The 18,630-nt window shown below is 42.1% G+C and overlaps 1 protein-coding gene across 4 annotated transcripts; it reads right to left on the reverse strand.

The window, feature by feature from the left end:
• Positions 1 to 18,573, reverse strand: CATSPER2 (cation channel sperm associated 2). 4 transcript variants are annotated; one of them, XM_045067789.1, is made up of 13 exons: positions 18,454 to 18,573; positions 17,582 to 17,728; positions 16,901 to 17,074; positions 16,639 to 16,707; positions 11,037 to 11,209; positions 10,362 to 10,517; positions 9,965 to 10,089; positions 7,910 to 8,088; positions 7,596 to 7,695; positions 7,221 to 7,277; positions 2,203 to 2,426; positions 1,679 to 1,846; positions 1 to 139 (listed from the first exon to the last, which is right to left on the reverse strand). In XM_045067789.1, the coding sequence occupies exons 2-13, from the start codon at positions 17,724 to 17,726 to the stop codon at positions 108 to 110; spliced, it is 1,602 nt and encodes a 533-aa protein (XP_044923724.1). In that variant the 5' UTR covers positions 17,727 to 17,728; positions 18,454 to 18,573; the 3' UTR covers positions 1 to 107. The 4 variants fall into 4 exon arrangements, with proteins under 4 accessions (XP_044923724.1, XP_004751322.1, XP_044923725.1 ...); XM_004751265.2 differs by lacking the exon at positions 18,454 to 18,573 and adding an exon at positions 18,175 to 18,397; XM_045067790.1 differs by lacking the exons at positions 9,965 to 10,089; positions 18,454 to 18,573 and adding an exon at positions 18,175 to 18,397 and having other exon boundaries at positions 10,432 to 10,517.
• Positions 18,574 to 18,630: the final 57 nt, after the last annotated feature.

Raw genomic sequence — 18,630 nt, forward strand, 5'->3', positions numbered from 1 at the left:
TAATTACCAACAGTATTTATTAGACAGGTATACTTTGAATTCTCCATTTCCAACTCTTCTTTTCATTAATTTTTTGCCAAAGAAATTGAAGCCATCCATTGTCAGCTTTACTTGTCTTCAAAGTTCATCAGTGCTTGCACTGTAAAGAAATAAGACTGTGAGGCAGTCTTCAGGACATCCAAATGCCTGTAGACCCTGCTTCTCTGGGTTCTAGGTCCCCACAGAAAATCTTTTACTTTCATTAAGCTCTATGAGTCAGTACTCTTTGCCATAGATGAATTAACCCAGATTAAAGAAGCTACTTTGCTCCTTCTCCTCTCTTTCACCCTGTTTCTACCCAGAGAACAAGTGGGTTGGACAATTGGAACGAGTAGGATTAACCTGAAGCAGGCAAAGCCTGTCAGTGACATCCTACTCTAAATTCCATATTTCACTGGTGTAAATTCCTCTAATTGCCCTCCTGTGCCTATCACGCACACATTCTTCTTCCCTTATTGTTACTTTCACATTGAGCTAATTTCAATTAGATATGAGTAAGACAACAATACTCTCTGTTAAGTTATAAAAAATGAGGGGCGCCTGGGTGGCTCAGTGGGTTGGGCCGCTGCCTTCGGCTCAGGTCATGATCTCAGAGTCCCACAACGGGCTCTCTGCTCAGCAGGGTGCCTGCTTCCTCCTCTCTCTCTGCCTGCCTCTCTGCCTACTTGTGATCTCTCTCTGTCAAATAAATAAATAAAATCTTTAAAAAAAAAAAGTTATAAAAAATGACCCTTAACTTTTCCAGATTTTGTATTTTTATTTATTTATTTATTTATTTGTTTTTTTTTTTAAAGATTTTATTTATTTATTTGACAGAGAGAAATTACAAGTACACTGAGAGGCAGGCAGAGAGAGAGAGAAGGAAGCAGGCTCCCTGCTGAGCAGAGAGCCCGATGCGGGACTCGATCCCAGGACCCTGAGATCATGACCTGAGCCGAAGGCAGCGGCTTAACCCACTGAGCCACCCAGGCGCCCCTAGTTTTTGTATTTTTAGAGGGAGAATTTATTAACCCCAATTCATCTCTCAGTGGTAAACTTTAGGGGAAAGAATTTTGAGCAAGTAGTTTTCCACTTAAATTAACTCTACTATTTAAATAATGTATATACTTCTCTTTGCCTAGGCTGACACTAGAAGGGGCTGATAAGAAGAAAAATATTTAATTCATAAACCTCTTTTGGGAGCTGGGAGCAGTGGGCACTTGTGAGCTCTCTGCTCACTGTCTAATCCCCATTGCTACCCAATTTGAGGTTGAGGCCCTACCACTCAGGTCTGAAATATGCCCTTGAGAGAGCAGAAACAGGTCCAAAAGGTAGTGGACTGCACAAATGGAGCAAGAGCCCACCTTATCCTAGCATCCAACAACTGCAATTGGGAAACAAACTCTCAGACCTCATAGCATTTAGGTTTTCCCTACTGGAGAAGCAAAGCTTCAGGTTCTCTCTAGATTATAAAAAATCAGGACATAAGAATGTGACATATCAAACCAAGGAATCACATTTTTAAGCGTGAGGTGGAAATTCACAGGCTGAAATGCTGAAATAGTGGACACCCTTCTCCTTCTCCCCAGTTATATGTTATTCCACCATGCTACTCTAATGTACTTAACCCCTGGGTCCCATGACTGCTCTAAATCCATACCTGCAAACTGCTGCAATCGTTTACGCTCCTCTAAGTTATACTGAAGCTTTTCTAGCAACTCAAAATATCGGAAGAGTGAATCTCTGGGCCAAACAACACGGTCATCCTGATCCATTTCCATTAGTCCAGGCAGATTCTGGTGCACATGAGTCTCCCAGTCCAACTGACCTGGAGGGAGGAATGCTTCTTAAACACATGTCTAGATCTGTGGAAGTTGGGTAAGAGCTAATAGATCCTATCATGTGGGGGGAAAGCAGGGATGCAAGAGTAAACAGGAATCAGGGAAGGAAAAGGGAACATCACCAAGAGACTGCTTTTTATAGTAAGCAAAGACAGCCACAGCCACACTTACCCAAAGTGAAGTGGAAGTACAGGGGAAATGAACAAAAGCACAAAGAAAGCAATTAAGACCAGAAAATCAGACTAGTGGAGAAAACTGGGAGTAGATACAGTGGGAGAACTCCTATTAAGACTGGGATGTCTCCTCGAGGAGTCTGAATTCAAATGAAAGAGACTCTGCTTACCGATGGGGTCTAGATGTCTGGATTCAGAAGAGGAGGAATAATAGGAAGATGAAGATGAGTAGGAAGAGGAGGAGGAGGAGGAAGATGGGGACTTTTTCATTTTTGATGAAAACTCTTCTATTTTCAGTGCAGATGTTCTTGAACCCTCTTCATCAGCACTGTGTTTAGACTCTTCTTCAAAAGCTGCTGGTAAGACCAAAGATTTCCTTTGTTGATTGGGATCTCTATAAGTGAAAGGAGAAATTTTATTCCTTCAAATACGTTTATGAGATGTGGCTAGTTCTTTCATTATGCTGGCCATGACCCTTGCCATCCCCTGAAGCTGGGACTTAAGGTCATGAGGGCCCAACCACTCCCAAAATTCGAGCTTTTAAGCACCTCTGACTTCAACGATCCCGTGTAGTATCTATTAGTGCCCCTCACCACATAGCTTCTGTGTTCCATTTTACTCAGGCTTCCACATTCTACACTCCACCTTATTTTGCTAAGTTTTAACTCCTTGCTCTGTAGGTCTATGCCCATTTCTTTTTTTTTTTTTCTAAGATTTTTTTTTTTAAATTTATTCATTTGACAGACAGAGATCACAAGTAGGCAGAGAGGCAGGCAGAAAGAGAGGAAGGGAAGCAGGCTCCCTGCTGAGCAGAGAACCCAGTGTGGGGCTGGAACCCAGGACCCTGAGACCATGACCCGAGCCAAAGGCAGAGGTTTTAACCCACTGAGCCACCCAGGTGCCCAGGTCTATGCCCATTTAACCACAACTATAGCTTTGCCCCCTTGGTTCTATCGCTTGAGAGGCCCCAAGCCATAGCTCTTGGACTTTTTATCTTCCTCATCTACAGTCACTCCTTGGTGATCTCTTCTGAGTTTAAATGTCTTCTAAATGCAAATTTAAACCTCTAGTCCAGATTTCGCTCCTCAATCTTGACTTGAATATTCAACTTTTACTCACATATCAGCACCTGAATGTCTAATAGACATCTCAAATTCAAGCCAGAATGAACTCTTTGCCTATCAAACCTCTTCTACTCACATCTTCCCCATCTCAGCTAATCTATCCTTCTAACTACTCTGGCCAAAACTTTGGAGTCATTCTCAACTCTTCTCTTATACTCCATCCAATTCACCAAGAAATCCTCTTGATTCTACCTTAAAAATACATCTTTTCTCACTGGTATCACTCTTATCTGAGCCATCATCACCTCTTGCCTGGATAGCTTTAGCCTTCTAACTCATCTCTCTGCTTCTTCCCATTCTTCTACTGTGCATCATCAGCATAGCAACCAGAGTAGTCCTTCTTCTTATTTTTTTTTAATTTATTTATTTGTAAGAGAGATCATGAGTCGGTAGGAGAGGGTGAAGCAGGCTCCCCACTGAGCAAGGAGACCAATGCGGGGCTTGATCCCAGGACCCTGGGTTCATGATCTGGGCCGAAGGCAGCAACTTAACTGAGCCACCCAGGCACCTGAGAGAGAGTAATCTGTCTTAATCTGTCTTCATATCACTACTCTACTTTGTGGCTCTCCATTCCACTTAGAGTGAAAGTCTAAGTCTCCACAGTGGCCCTCATAGCCCTATAAGATCAGGTGCCCATTATCTCTCTGACCTCATCTTCTGTCACTCTCCCCCACTGGTAACCCTACTATTGTCAGTGGTTTTTTTGCTGTTTTTCAAACACATCAGCTATTCCCTCTGCCTATAACACTCTTCCCACAGATTTCAACACAGTAATCCCCTTCCCTCTTCCATGTCTTTGTTCAAATGTCACCTTTTATTTTTATTTTATTTTTAATTTTTTAATTTTTATTTTTTTATAAACATATAATGTATTTTTATCCCCAGGGGTACATGTCTGTGAATCGCCAGGTTTACACACTTCACAGCACTCACCATAGCACATACCCTCCCCAATGTCCATAACCCCACCCCCCTTTCAAAACCCCCCTCCCCCGAGCAACCCTCAGTTTGTTTTGTGAGATTAAGAGTCACTTATGGTTTGTCTCCCTCCCAATCCCATCTTATTTCATTTATTCTTCTCCTACCCCCTTAACCCCCCCATGTGCATCTCCACTTCCTCATATCAGGGAGATCATATGATAGTTGTCTTTCTCCGATTGACTTATTTTGCTAAGCATGATACCCTCTAGTTCTATCCATGTCATCACAAATGGCAAGATTTCATTTCTTTTGATGGCTGCATAGTACTCCATTGTGTATATACCACATCTTCTTTATCTATTCATCTGTTGATGGACATCTAGGTTCTTTCCATAGTTTGGCTATTGTAGACATTGCTGCTATAAACATTCGGGTGCACGTGCCCCTTCGGATCACTACGTTTGTATCTTTAGGGTAAATACCCAGTAGTGCAATTGCTGGGTCATAGGGTAGTTCTATTGTCAACATTTTGAGGAACCTCCAAGCTGTTTTCCAGAGTGTTGCACCAGCTTGCATTCTCACCAACAGTGTAGGAGGGTTCCCCTTTCTCCACATCCTCGCCAGCATCTGTCATTTCCTAACTTGTTAATTTTAGCCATTCTGACTGGTGTGAGGTGATACCTCATTGTGGTTTTGATTTGTATTTCCCTGATACCGAGTGATGTGGAGCACTTTTTCATGTGTCTGTTGGCCATCTGGATGTCTTCTTTGCAGAAATGTCTGTTCATGTCTTCTGCCCATTTCTTGATTGGATTATTTGTTCTTTGGGTGGTGAGTTTGCTAAGCTCTTTATAGATTTTGGACACTAGCCCTTTATCTGATATGTCCTTTGCAAACATCTTCTCCCATTCTGTCAGTTGTCTTTTGATTTTGTTAACTGTTTTCTTTGCTGTGCAAAAGCTTTTGATCTTGATGAAATCCCAATAGTTCACTTTTTGTCCTTGCTTCCCCTGCCTTTGGCGATGTTCCTAGGAAGATGTTGCTGCGGTTGAGGTCGAAGAGGTTGCTGCCTGTGTTCTCCTCAAGGATTTTGATTGATTCCTTTCTCACATTGAGGTCCTTTATCCATTTTGAGTCTATTTTTGTGTGTGGTGTAAAGAAATAGTCCAATTTCATTTTCTACATGTGGCTGCAATTTTTCCAACACCATTTATTGAAGAGGCTGTGTTTTTTCCATTGGACATTCTTTCCTGCTTTGTCAAAAATTAGTTGACCATAGAGTTGAGGGTCTATTTCTGGGCTCTCTATTCTGTTCCATTGATCTATTTGTCTCTTTTTGTGCCAGTACCATGCTGTCTTGATGATAACAGATTTGTAATAGAGCTTGAAGTCCAGAATTGTGATGCTACCAACTCTGGCTTTCTTTTTCAATATTCCTTTGGCTATTCAAGGTCTTTTCTGGTTCCATATAAATTTTAGGGTTGTTCCCTTTCTTTGAAAAAAATGGATGGTATTTTGATAGGAATTGCATTAAATATGTAGATTGCTTTAGGTAGCATAGACCAAATGTCACCTTTTAAAGATTTTATTTATTTATTTGACAGAGAGAGAGATCACAAGTAGGTGGAGAGTCAGGCAGAGAGAGAGAGAGAGAAGCAGGCTCCCGCTGAGCAAAGAGCCCGATACGGGGCTCGATCCCAGGACACCGAGATCACGACCTGAGCCGAAGGCAGCGGCTTAATCCACTGAGCCACCCAGGTGCCCCCAAATGTCACCTTTTAAATGCAGCCATACTGACTACCTTGTTTAAAATTATAACCCATGGGGCATCTGGGTGGTTCAGTGGGTTAGGTCTCTGCCTTCAGCTCAGGTCATGATCCCAGGGTCCTGGGATCGATCCCCAAATCAGGCTCTCTGCTCAGTGGAGAACCTGCTTCCTCCTCTCTCTCTCTCTCTCTCTCTCTGCCCACTTGTGACTTCTGTCTGTCAAATAAATAAAATCTTAAAAAAAAATTATAACCCATCTGCAATCCCCACCCTATATTCCAATCCCTTTTCACCTATTCTATTTTTTTCATAATGCTTATCATATTTTAATATATTAACTTGCTCATTTATATATTGTTTATTGTCTCATCTCCCCCCACCCCACGGTATGTAAGCTCCATAACAGGCATTATTGCCTATTTTGTTCACTGATATAGCCCAAGCTCCTAATGGGTATTCAATATTTATTTCTTGGGGCGCCTAATTGGCTCAGTTAGTAGAGCATTTGACTCAATCTTGGGGTCATGAGATGAAGCTCCACATTGTGTGCAGAGTTTACTTAATTAAAAAAAGCTTATATAAATAATAATTATTATTGCTCAATGTGGGGTTTGAACTCATGACCCCAAGATCAAGAGTCACACACCCTGCCAAGTGAGTCAGCCAGGTGCCCCTAAAATAATTATTTCTTGAATGAATTTCTTGTTTTTCTTTCTGCTTTTGTCCACTGCTATTGTCCACTGCTGAGCACTCAGGGTCTAGAATAACATCTGTTTCATAGAAGGTATTTGTATTAGTTTCCTATCACTGCTGTAATAAATTACCACAAACTTGGTAGCTTAAAATAACAGAAACTTATTCTCTCACAATTCTGGGAGACAGAAGTCTGATATCAAGTTGTCTTCAGGACCATACTCCCTCTGGAACTACTAGGGGAGATGATTCCTTACTTCCTTTAGCTCCTGGCAGTTGCCTAGCATTCATTGGCTTCCTTTGGCTTGTGGTTGCATGACTCCAATTCTCTTAATTTCTATGTCCATCTTCACATCTTCTCTTCTTCAATGTCTATGTCTTCTCCTCTTCTGTCTTTTATAAAGGACTTTTTCACTGCATTTAAGGCCTACCTGGATATTCCAGGATGATTGCATCTCAAGATCCTTAATTGCATCTGTAAAGACCCCTTTACCAAATAAAATCATGTTCACAGGTTCAGGGGTTAGAACATGGATATTTCTTTTGGGGGGCCACCACTTAACCTACTACAATAAATAGTTATTGAATAAATGGATTATCTCTCAAAGTCAACCTTTGTCTTTGGTTTTCTACCCTCTCTTCCTTCACATTTGTCCATCCCAGTTCACATTTACACTCCTAACCTGGTATCCACTTTGCTTATGCTTGACCTCATTACCTCAGGGGACAGGTTTTGTCTCCTGCAAAGCAAAAAACACAGAAGAGTGAAGAGAGTTATACTGATGCAGGAGCATGGAAGGGAAAAAGAAAACAATTCAGACCATAAAGTGAAGAAAACTGAGGAGAACACATTGATGTAAGAGGTGAAAAAGAGTAGGAAAGTCCCAAGAGTGGATAAAGAATCAGGCAATATTTGAGAGCTGGGGAATTCTAACCCTGGGGCAAATCTTCTGTGGAAGAGAAGGGAATAATGGGTTCAAGGCCAAGGAATGGAAACAGGGAATGAGGTTAGGATACCCTTCAGAACTAAACTTGAGTTTGAAAATGGGGCAGCAGACCTTTGGATAATCTGCCGCTTGAATATGTCAGCTTTATGCTGAACCTCCAGATGTGTGATCTCCTCGTTCAGCTCATTCCTGATATTCTGGAAGTTAGTAACTGCCCCAAAGGGCCATTAGGAGTTGGGAGATTGTGGTGACTAGACCTGGAGAGAGGGCTTGGGTGGGGAGAAACCAAGTGAAATATCCATTTCAGGCCCCAAGCCTTCCTGCTACCTCAGGTTCTCTCTATGCATAATCTCCCAATCCTACCTTTCATCCTAATTTCTTCCTAGCCACCCCTCACAACCAAGTTTCCTCTCTTCTGTGCTTACCCATCATGGCTACTATAATGTTTCGAAAGATAATGGAACCAAGTAACAACCAAAGGATGACATAGATGCTGCTGAAGGCACGGCTGACTTCAGGAACCTTCCAGATATCCTGAAGCAGTGCATACCAATGGTCCATGGTGAAGAGGATGAACACTGTCACGAGGGAATTCAGCAGGTCCCTATAGAGAAAGGAGGTATGAGTACAGACAGAACAGAGATCTAAATCTCTAAGAAACAGTATTTTCTTACTCTTAAAGCAGCATAAGAACATTTCTTTGTAGTTTGCTCTGACTTTGGCTTCTTTTCTAACAACTTTTTAGCTAAGCATTCTTCAGTTTGCAGTTGTTTTGTTGGGTTTTCCTTTATCCTGAATAATCCATAAATATCTCTCACTATTCCATTATTGCCTGGAACATAGAAGGTGCTTAGTAAATAGGTACTGGCTGAATTTTTAAAGATTGAATGAATCACCAGCTACATATGTTTTTTCTAAGTTCATTCTTCACTGTCCTATGGACTTCATCGAACAGAAGATCACTTAAAAATTTAGCAAACATCGGGGTGCCTGGGTGGCTCAGTGGGTTAAGCCTCTGCCTTCCGCTCATGTCATGATCTCAGGGTCCTGGGATCGAGTCCCGCATCAGGCTCTCTGCTCAGCGGGGAGCCTGCTTCCCCCTCTCTCTGTGCCTGCCTCTCTGCCTACCTGTGATCTCTCTCTCTCTCTGTCAAATAAATCTTAAGGAAAAAAAAATTTAGCAAACATTGTTCCTATTTAGTTCCTTGGTATGAAGTCATTCTTAAGTAAATGGATAGGTATGTGACATAAACATGTGATCCCAAATAATGAATAATAATGAATGTGCCACAAAAGATCTCAGGAAGGTATCTGAATTTTCCTTCTTTCCTTCCTAGTCTTTTTTTTTTTTTTAATTTTATTTATTTATCAGAGAGAGAGAGGGGGAGAGAGCAAGCACAGGCAGACAGAATGGCAGGCAGAGGCAGAGGGAGAAGCAGGCTCCCTGCTGAGCAAGGAGCCCGATGTGGGACTCGATCCCAGGACGCTGGGATCATGACCTGAGCCGAAGGCAGCTGCTTAACCAACTGAGCCACCCAGGCGTCCCTCCTTCCTAGTCTTCCATATACAATTTATTGAAAATATCAGAGCCTGCATTAGATGAAAATTTAGGACTCTCCCAACTCAATACTCTTACAAAGCTACCTCTTAGTCTGATACCTAAGAGGTGCTGACAAGATTGGATTCCAATTCATGAATAACATTATTTCATCTAAATCCAACTGACTATCTACTGGCAATCACCCCTTCTCTAGACAAAGATCTTATCAGGATTTTACTTTTGAATTAATCTAGGTGTGTGCACGTGTAACCACACCTAGCCTTTGAGGTAAAACCAGTGACTTCAGAGTCATAGTAGCCTGTGTATCACTTACATTGTGTCAAAATCTGTGCTAAGTGCAAAAATGCATTACTCTGGGGCGCCTGGGTGGCTCAGTGGATTAAGCCGCTGCCTTCGGCTCAGGTCATGATCTCAGCGTCCTGGGATCGAGCCCCGCATCGGGCTCTCTGCTCAGCGGGGAGCCTGCTTCCTCCTCTCTCTCTCTCTGCCTGCCTCTCTGCCTACTTGTGATCTCTGTCTGTCAAATAAATAAATAAAATCTTTAAAAAAAAAAATGCATTACTCTTATTCCTATACTCTGATGAGGTAGTGCTACTATTATTTCCACTTTTCAAGAGGTAAGTGAGTATAGAAACCAGAGCTTAGGCACTGGAGTATACTACTATCTAAAAATGGCTGAGGAGGGGATGTTTCAATTTCAAAATCCAGAGCAAACCTGGAACTAGTCACCCTTTCCTCAAAATCAGGGCTACTATTACTCAGTATTCCTTTGCTTTCTTTTTTCTCCTTACTGTGTTCTATTCCAGTTCCTTACAATAGACCATACATTTTGTATTACTTACTTTGGACTAGCTTTCCAGTCTCTTGCCCAAACTCTTTCCCCCCACCCTCAATTCTCCCCCACCCCCGTCCTGCCTACGAGAAGAACATGGGGTACTCCAGGTCCTGGCGAGTTGAACGGGTGTAATCCTCAAAGAAGTAGACACCAGTCACAGCAAAAATGTAGAAGAAGATGAGCAGCAACATCAGGAGGAAGGTCATGCTCTAGAGGCCATGACCTTGAGTCAGAGGCGGGCCAAACTAGGCTGATTCTACCTACAGCAGAGTTAAGCCCACCCTGGAAATCCCCCCCCCCAAAAAAACCCTCACTTCCACTCCCAAGTCTAGTTATCTCTATACCACAGCACCTGTCCCCAGCCCTTTCTCATCCAGTGACATTTCATACATCCCTCTTTGATCCACCCAGCCTTGTTTTATGTTAAATTCCCATATTTATCCACCCTGCCCAGTTGGTTTAGCTGCAACAGTCAAATCACCTTGAGAGCCCTCACCAGGGCCAAAATAATGACTCGAATTTGACGGAATCGTGCAAAGAGTTTGAGAGACCTTAGCACCCGGCAGATCCTCAGCAACTGGAGCCACACAGACTGGCCTGTTACCCCCACCAGCACCACAACTTCCGGAAGCAGGGACTGTGGGAAACACACAGATTATGAGTAAAATGTACCCAAAGCACCCATGCACAGTTACCCCTTCTTCTTCACAGTTACCCCTATCTCATCTTCTTCATAGTTCCTTGGGCATTATCCCTTGAACAGCATTCTCTGAGGACTATTTCCAATTAAGCCTTCCTCTACTAAATTACTTAAAACCCTGCACTTCAAAGGGGATAAGCACAGTGCTTATCTCATTGGGTTGTTGTGGAGCTCAAGTGGTGAGAAAATACTTAGAACATGAAAAACACTTAGAATGGTGCCTGGCACTTAATAAGTGCTTAGTAACTGGTAGCTGTTCTTGCTGGGGTAATGTTGTGGTTAAATTCTGTCTTGCTACTACTACCAACAACTCCTGCAAAGACTGACTGAAATTTTTTTAAAAATATCAAAATAATGACATTCTTCTTGTGATCTAATTAACTTTCCTTGTCATTTTGATTGACCTAGGCTCATTCCTTAACCCACCAAACTAATCCTCAGGATATTTATCTTTACCAATATGGTGACAACAAAGTCAAAGACATTCCAGGCATTCTTCCAGAAGAGGAAAAAGCTGGATATCCACATAAGAAGGATCTCCAAGATGAAAATAAGCAAGATGAACCAAGCTGCCACCTCCAGAGTCAGCTTGAGCGACCACAATTTGGTATTTGAGGATTCAAGCAATTCTGTGAGAGTAGAGCAAAGGATGAATAAAGGTTAAGGAACTGGGAAACCAAAGGGTACAGAATGATCAGAAACTATTATAAACCACAGTGTGCCCATTGCTGTTCCATTTTTCCTTGTTTTTCTTAACATTGATTTTTTTTCAACCTGTGAAATACAGGAAAGGAATGAATTGACCATGAAAAACAGCTACAACTCTTCTCCCTGCTGGTATCAATATGCCTAACAGCTGCAAGTCACTGCCTTTCCACTCGGGGGTCAGACAGTAACCAAGGGATTGCTCTCTTCACTACCACCACTCTTCTGCTACACTGGCACTACAGTCCCAAACTTCACAAAGAAGCTATGGGCCTTAAGAAAAGAATGAAAATGTAGGGCCATGATATGTAAAAAGTCTTTGATAAGGAAGTATGAACAAGAAGCCAGATTCATGAGACATACTGAGCTATAACAAGAAATTATTTGGTTCTTAGGATGCCTGGGTGGCTCAGTCAGTTAACCTTTGCCTTGGCTCAGGTCATGATCCCAGGGCCCTGAGATGGAGTCCCATATAGGTTTGCCTGCACAGCGAGGAGCCTGCCTCTCCCTCTGCCTGCTGCTCCCCCTGCTGGTGCTCTCTCTGGCAAATAAATAAATAAAATCTTTTAAAAAATTATTTGGTTCTTTGTTAGTTTTTTTTTTTTTTTTTAAGATTTTATTTATTTGTTTGAGAGAGAGAGAGAGAGTGAGAATGCGTGAGAGGGGAGAAGATCAGAGGGAGAAGCAGACTCCCCATGGAGCTGGGAGCCCAATGCGGGTAACCTGAGCCAAAGGCAGTCGCTTAACTAACTAACTGAGCCACCCAGGCGCCCTATTTGTTAGTTTTTAAAACTTTCCCATTCTTCTCTAAAACTGATTTTGTCCTGGGAAGAAAATTAAATCCTATACATTCTCTCTAAAACCCTATTATCTGCTAATTGCTATTCCTCAGTTTACTGCCTTCATCTTTCAACCCTCTTCATTTCTTTTATGCATTTAATGGATGTATACCACGCGGTAGGGAAAAAAAAAACACTGAAATCAAAATAGGCTTAAAAGTTAAATAATAATTTAATATGTTTCTCTCTCTTTTTTTAAAGATTGTATTTATTTATTTGACAGAGGGAGACAGGGAGAGAGGGAACACAAGCAGGGGGAGTAGGAGAGGGAGAAGCAGTCTTCCCACCGAGCAAGGAGCCCCATGTGGGGCTTCATCCTAAGACCCTGGGATCATGACCAGAGCCAAAGGCAGATGCTTAATGGCTGAGCCATCCAGGTACCCCTAATATGTTTCCCTTTAAAACAGAACAATCTGAGAGCCTCCAAGTACACTATGACTGATATCCTTGGCAGTTAATGGAGATTACAAGAACATATTCAATCACTCTGAACAACACAAACTGCTGTCAATTTTGACAGTCAAATAGTTTGAAATTGTAACCGTTTTTTGGCTGGTTATATCCATAATATTAAATTTAAAAACATACAATACAAAAAAAATAAAAACAGGGGCGCCTGGGTGGCTCAGTGGTTTGGGCTGCTGCCTTTGGCTCGGGTCATGATCTCAGGGTCCTGGGATCGAGCCCCGCATCGGGCTCCCTGCTCCGCAGGAAGCCTGCTTCCCTCTCTCTCTCTCTCTGCCTGCCTCTCTACCTACTTGTGATCTCTCTCTGTCAAATAAATAAATAAAATCTTTAAAAAAAATTAAAAAAATTAAAAAAAACATAATACATAAAACACATTTGATCCCCACACCAAACAACAAATAATGTCACTTAAAAATTCATTTGTGCACAAATATTATATTTTTTTTAAATGATGAGAGGAGAAAAGAAAGAAGATTTGGCTCATTATATCCACAATGAAGTAAGGAACACTAACGCTATATAAAGTATTTGATCAGATGAATGCAATTTATAGACTCTGATGAAGATCATCTTGAGATAAACTTGCAGAATTATTCTTATATATAGCACATCAAGATATCTCTAAAACCTCAAAATCAATGTAAAAAATTATAATGACGTTATACATGAATTTTTTTGTTGTTGTTGGAAATAAGGACTATTCACACTTGCAATGTGTTATTTTCAGAAAATGGATTGCAAATGAGTCAAATCTTTCTTTTCTCCCTCTCATCATTTGGAAACAAAATGTGAAAATAATAAAAATAAGCCAACTGATGTTTAAAGTGAATAGTAGAATTACCAATATCATTGTAAAAGTAAATTTTTTTTATACCGTAAAACATAATTAAATTTTCTCCACACCTTAACATATAAGATGTACTTAACATATAATACATAATGCTGTAAACCTGAAATTAATGTTATATGTCAATTATATCTCAATGTTTTAAAAAGAACGAAAACTTAAATTAAAAAACATATAATATATAAAATAAATATATTTGATCCCTGAGCCAAACAATATATAATGGCCTTTAAAAATTCACTTTGGGGGCGCCTGGGTGGCTCAGTGGGTTAAGCCTCTGCCTTCCACTCGGGTCATGATCCCAGGGTCCTGGGATAGAGCCCCACATTGGGCTCTCTGCTCAGCAGGGAGCCTGCGTCCTCCTCTCTCTCTCTCTCTCTCTCCTTCTGTGATCTCTGTCTGTCAAATAAATAAATCTTTTAAAAAAAATTCACTTATGGATAAATCATATATTTCCTTTATTTTTTTCATATATTTAAAAACAGCAGGAATCACTTACAAAATGGCAAATGTAAAAATGTGCTAACGTTATAATTTTTTAAAGTATATTATACACTTTAGAATACAATATTTAATAATATGCTAGTCTGAAATATTACTTCTACTTCAACTTGCTTCTTTTTCTCATAGAGAACTAATGGAATGATTAAACTCCTAAGGAGGTTTACAAGTTTATAGTTGTATTACTGGGAAACAAAATCACAAGACCATAAATACTGGGGATGGGGCACCTGGGTGGTTTAGTTGGTTAAGCACCTAACTCTTTTGATTTCAGCTCAGGTCATGATCTCAGAGTCATGAGATGGAGTCCCATGTTCAGGCCCTGGGCTGGGCTTGGAGCCTGCTTAATAACCTTCCAACTCCCACCAGCATGTATACTCTCTCTTAAAAAAAAAAGAAAAGAAAAGAAAAGAAAAGGATGGGGAGCTTTGATCTATAGAACTGTTTGTTAATTACTATTTTTTCCCCTATCTATAACAACATTCTCTATGATCTGGAAAATTGTTTTTTTAAAAAAACTTAAACAGGGCATCTGGGTGGCTCAGTGGGTTAAGCCACTGCCCTCGGCTCAGGTCATGATCTCAGGGTCCTGGGATCGAGTCCCACATCAGGCTCTCTGCTCAGCAGGGAGCCTGCTTCCCTCTCTCTCTCTCTCTGCCTGCCTCTCCGTCTACTTGTGATTTCTCTATCAAATAAAAAAAAAAAAAAAAAAAAACTTAAACAGTCTCAATGTTTATCACATGAATTGGTCTGTTCAAAGACATCTGTTAGTCACAAATTCTTTGCCTTTGCAAAATCCCTACTGCCTTTCTACCATGAGAATGTATTTAATAAGATACAATTTTGCTGAACTTGTCAGATAATGGCCACTCAAGGAATCTACCTATCCTGTAGCACAGTGATCACGTTTCATATCCAACTGTTTTACCAACTAGAATGGTTAGTGCTATTCTATTTTTATTTGTCCATTAGATCCAGGAAATCCTGACATTTATGGTTGTTTACTTTATTCCAAGGCTTAAGACTATACCCTTAACACCACAAATACATGCCAGTTATTATACAAGAAATAGGAAATAAGGGTGACTTACTTCAAAATCCTCACCACAATGGGGAGAAAATAAAATACGTCAAGATACAGGTGTGCCTGCGTGGCTCAGTTGGTTAAACATCTGACTTTTGATCAGGTCATTATCTCGGGGTTGTGAGATCAAGCCGCACACCATGCTGCAAGCCATCGCTGAGGAATGGAGGCTGCTTGAGATTCTCTCCCTCTCCCTCTGTCATTCCCCTCTCCACACGCATGCACACTCTTTCTCCCTCTCTCTAAAAAGAATAAGTACTTCAAAGTATATAGCACACTGTAGTGGGTATCAAGTACTATTGTATATATTTAAATATCTTTGAGCTGATTGCATTAAAAGACCATTTTAAAATAGGAAAACTCCAGGGTGCCTGGGTGGCTCAGTAAGCCTCTGCCTTTGGCTAAGATAATGATCTCACGGTTCTAGGGTTGAGCCCCACAGAGGCCTGCATTGGGCTCTCTGCTCAGCAGGGGGCCTGTTTCCCTTTCTCTCTCTGTCTCTCTGCCTACTTGTGATCTGTCTGTCAAAAAAAAATATATATATATATATTTTAATAAGTCTAAAACAAAAAAACAAAAAACCTTAAAGTGGGAAAATTCCCTGAAACAATGAGGATGAAACAAGGAGTAAGTATTTCTACTGTCCTTTTCATCATTTTTTTAATACATATTTTATTTATTCATTTGAGAGAGAACGAGACAGAGCACAAGCAGAAGGAGAGGCAGAGGGAGAGGAAGAAGCAGACTCCCTGCTGAGCTGGGAGCCCAACGTGGGCCTCGATCCCGGGACCTGGAAATCATTACCTGAGCTGAAGGCAAACACCTAACCATCTGAGCCACCCAGGAGCTCCCTTTTCATCAATTCTGAGCAGTTTGTTTGAGATGATAATCAAATGAGCCATTGATTTTTCAGATGTTCTTTTGCTTTTAATACATTTCATTTTTAAAAAAATTTTAAAAGATTTTATTTATTTATTTGACAGACAGAAAAGACAAGTAGGCAGAGAGGCAGGCAGAGAGAGAGGAGGAAGCAGGCTCCCCACCAAGCAGAGAGTCTGATGCGGGGCTAGATCCCAGGACCATGGGATCATGACCCGAGTCAAAGGCAGAGGCTTTAACCCACTGAGCCACCCAGGTGCCCCTAGGACTGATTTTAGAATCATTTACTCTTTAATCATTTTTTGGCTCATCTAATATTTTAGTTGTAGCTAACTTTACATTCTTTGTGAGCTTATTTGGACTTAACATTGAATATACTTGTAAAAAATGTAAATGTTGCATCACTCACTGATAGGCACTAATATCTCTAATACAAAAGGCTAATTTAAACAACTATTAAACTAAACTGACATAAGAAATATAACTGGTCTTCACATCTTTGGTTGCCCATAAGTCTATTATACTCTGTGTCTAGATTACTTTATATCTACCACTCTAGAGAGCCCTTCAAATATTTCAACATCTTAGCAGTTGCATAAATCCTACTCCAAGACTTAATATAATTGTCTCTATCACAATTCAAATAACATTCAAAAATTTAAAAATGATCAATTTATAGGAAAAATTACCCACAGCCACTTCCTCTTCCATCCAATGTCAGTTCTCAGTTCTCACCTATTTCAACCATCAGTACAATCGTATTCAAAAAGATGAGAAAGATGATGAAGTTTGTGAAGAGAGGACCTGTTTTCTCTTAAGGAAACATACAGAGTGGAATTCTTTCTTATACAGGTGGTATCATAAGGGCAAGAAGAGAACCAGTGAGGATTAGAAGAAAATGGGAGTTTGGAAAAGGGAAAATAAGTCTAAGGGCAGATGATAAGGCAAGAGAGGCAGTAAAGGCATACGATTAAAAATGAGGGGCACAAAAGGATACACTCAAGGACCCATCCAGCCCACAAGGAAAGAGGTGGCCTCTGACTGCAGCGCACTCGAAGCCTGCTCATCAGCCTCCGGCCGTGTGTAATTTGTCCTGTATGTCGAGGCTTTATGGAGAATCGCACCAGCTGGTGTTGATCTCCCAACATAACCTTCTTTTGACGGGAAGGATCTAGACCAAAAATTAAAAGGGACAGTGGATACATATAAAGAGAAGTCTCTGGGGGATATGAAGAACAGGCAGGACCAGGGCCAGGGATACTGGTTACATAATGGGTCCCCTAGTGCAGAGGCTTGCCTTGCTGTTCTTTCTCACTGCAATTAACATTAGTTTGGAATACCAGCTAATTTATCACTTACGACCAACACTGTCCATGCCCAAGAATAAAGGCAGCAGGTTCAACCCTCAGAATTTTTAGTGTCTTGGAAATAGAAACTTCCAAGTTGGCCAGGGCTAGTAGTGCTAGTAGTTATCCTAAGCCTAAAAGTGAGCGATCTCCTGGGCTCAAAGCTTTCTTTACAAAGCCTTTGATTTATCAAGTTTGATATCATTTACAAACTAGCAAGCAAGCCAATCTTCCCTGAATTTTTCACCCTTAAAATGGTCGCTGCTTTCTACACTTTGGAGGGTGTGGTGAGGAGACTTAAATCTATGGTAGTTAAGAAACAGGCTGCTGACCAACTATCTCTCGGATAGTGTGTCGTGGCACAGCTTGGCTCAAGCCTTGCAGATGCTCGATGAGAGAGAAAGTATCAATGAGACGTGAACGAATGGCATCCGCTCGGGGCAGTTGCACGTGTCCTACAGGGTGACTGGTGGCCATGTCTGTAAAATAATGGAAAAACCGAGTGTCATTTCATTCTTGGAGAGGACCAAAGATTAGAGGTTTACTTCTCCTTCTCCCACCCTTTCTGCCCTTAAAGAAGTCAAACACATTGCACCAAGACTCAAGGTTTTCTGAAACAAAAAGAGCAAAGAGTCGTAAGAGAGACATTGCACAGTAGACTAAGTGGCCAAGCACTTTCACTTGTGTGACCACAGGGCAGGTATCCCAGGGCTGGACAAAGAGGAAATCGGAGCAGCACCTGGACCTGAGGTAACTGGGCAGTGTAATGAGGAGGAGCAGTGGGACGACTTAAGGCTGCCCCCAAAAGACAAACCAAGAGGAACTGGACAAATTGTAGCAGCCTGGCATTTGGAAAACAGGTCCTGTCCCAACTATGTCCCTCAGGTGCAGCCTCCATCTCTCAATTCCCGCTTCTGGGCCTCACCTCAGCCAAGGCTCTCTTCCGCCCACTCAGCCCCGCCTTCACGTCTCCGTCTCCGCCTCCGCTCTGGCGCCCCCAGAACTCAGCTCTCCCCACGAAAGATGAGCTCACGGTCGGGTCCCAGCGCCTCGGCGCCCCATCTCTAGCTCGGCCCCGCCCCAGTCCGCCCCAGTCCGCCCCAGTCCGCCCCAGTCCGCCCCAGTCCGCCCCAGTCCGCCCCAGTCCGCCCCAGTCCGCCCCAGTCCGCCCCAGTCCGCCCCAGTCCGCCCCGCCCCACTCCACCTCACTCGCTCCCTGGGTTCCGGCTCGCAGGCGGGCACAGCCCCAGCCCCAACCTCGGGCCCAGGACCCCTCCCAGCCCTGCTCGCCCGGGCGCCTGCCGCCTCGGCCCCGCCCCGCGCTCCGGCCACTCGGCGGTTACCAGCTGGGCCCGCCCGCCCGACGCAGGCGCCTCACAGC

This window comes from Mustela putorius, unplaced genomic scaffold (assembly GCF_011764305.1).
Source record: "Mustela putorius furo isolate JIRA1106 unplaced genomic scaffold, ASM1176430v1.1 tig00003898_pilon_pilon_pilon, whole genome shotgun sequence".
NCBI lineage: Eukaryota > Metazoa > Chordata > Mammalia > Carnivora > Mustelidae > Mustela > Mustela putorius.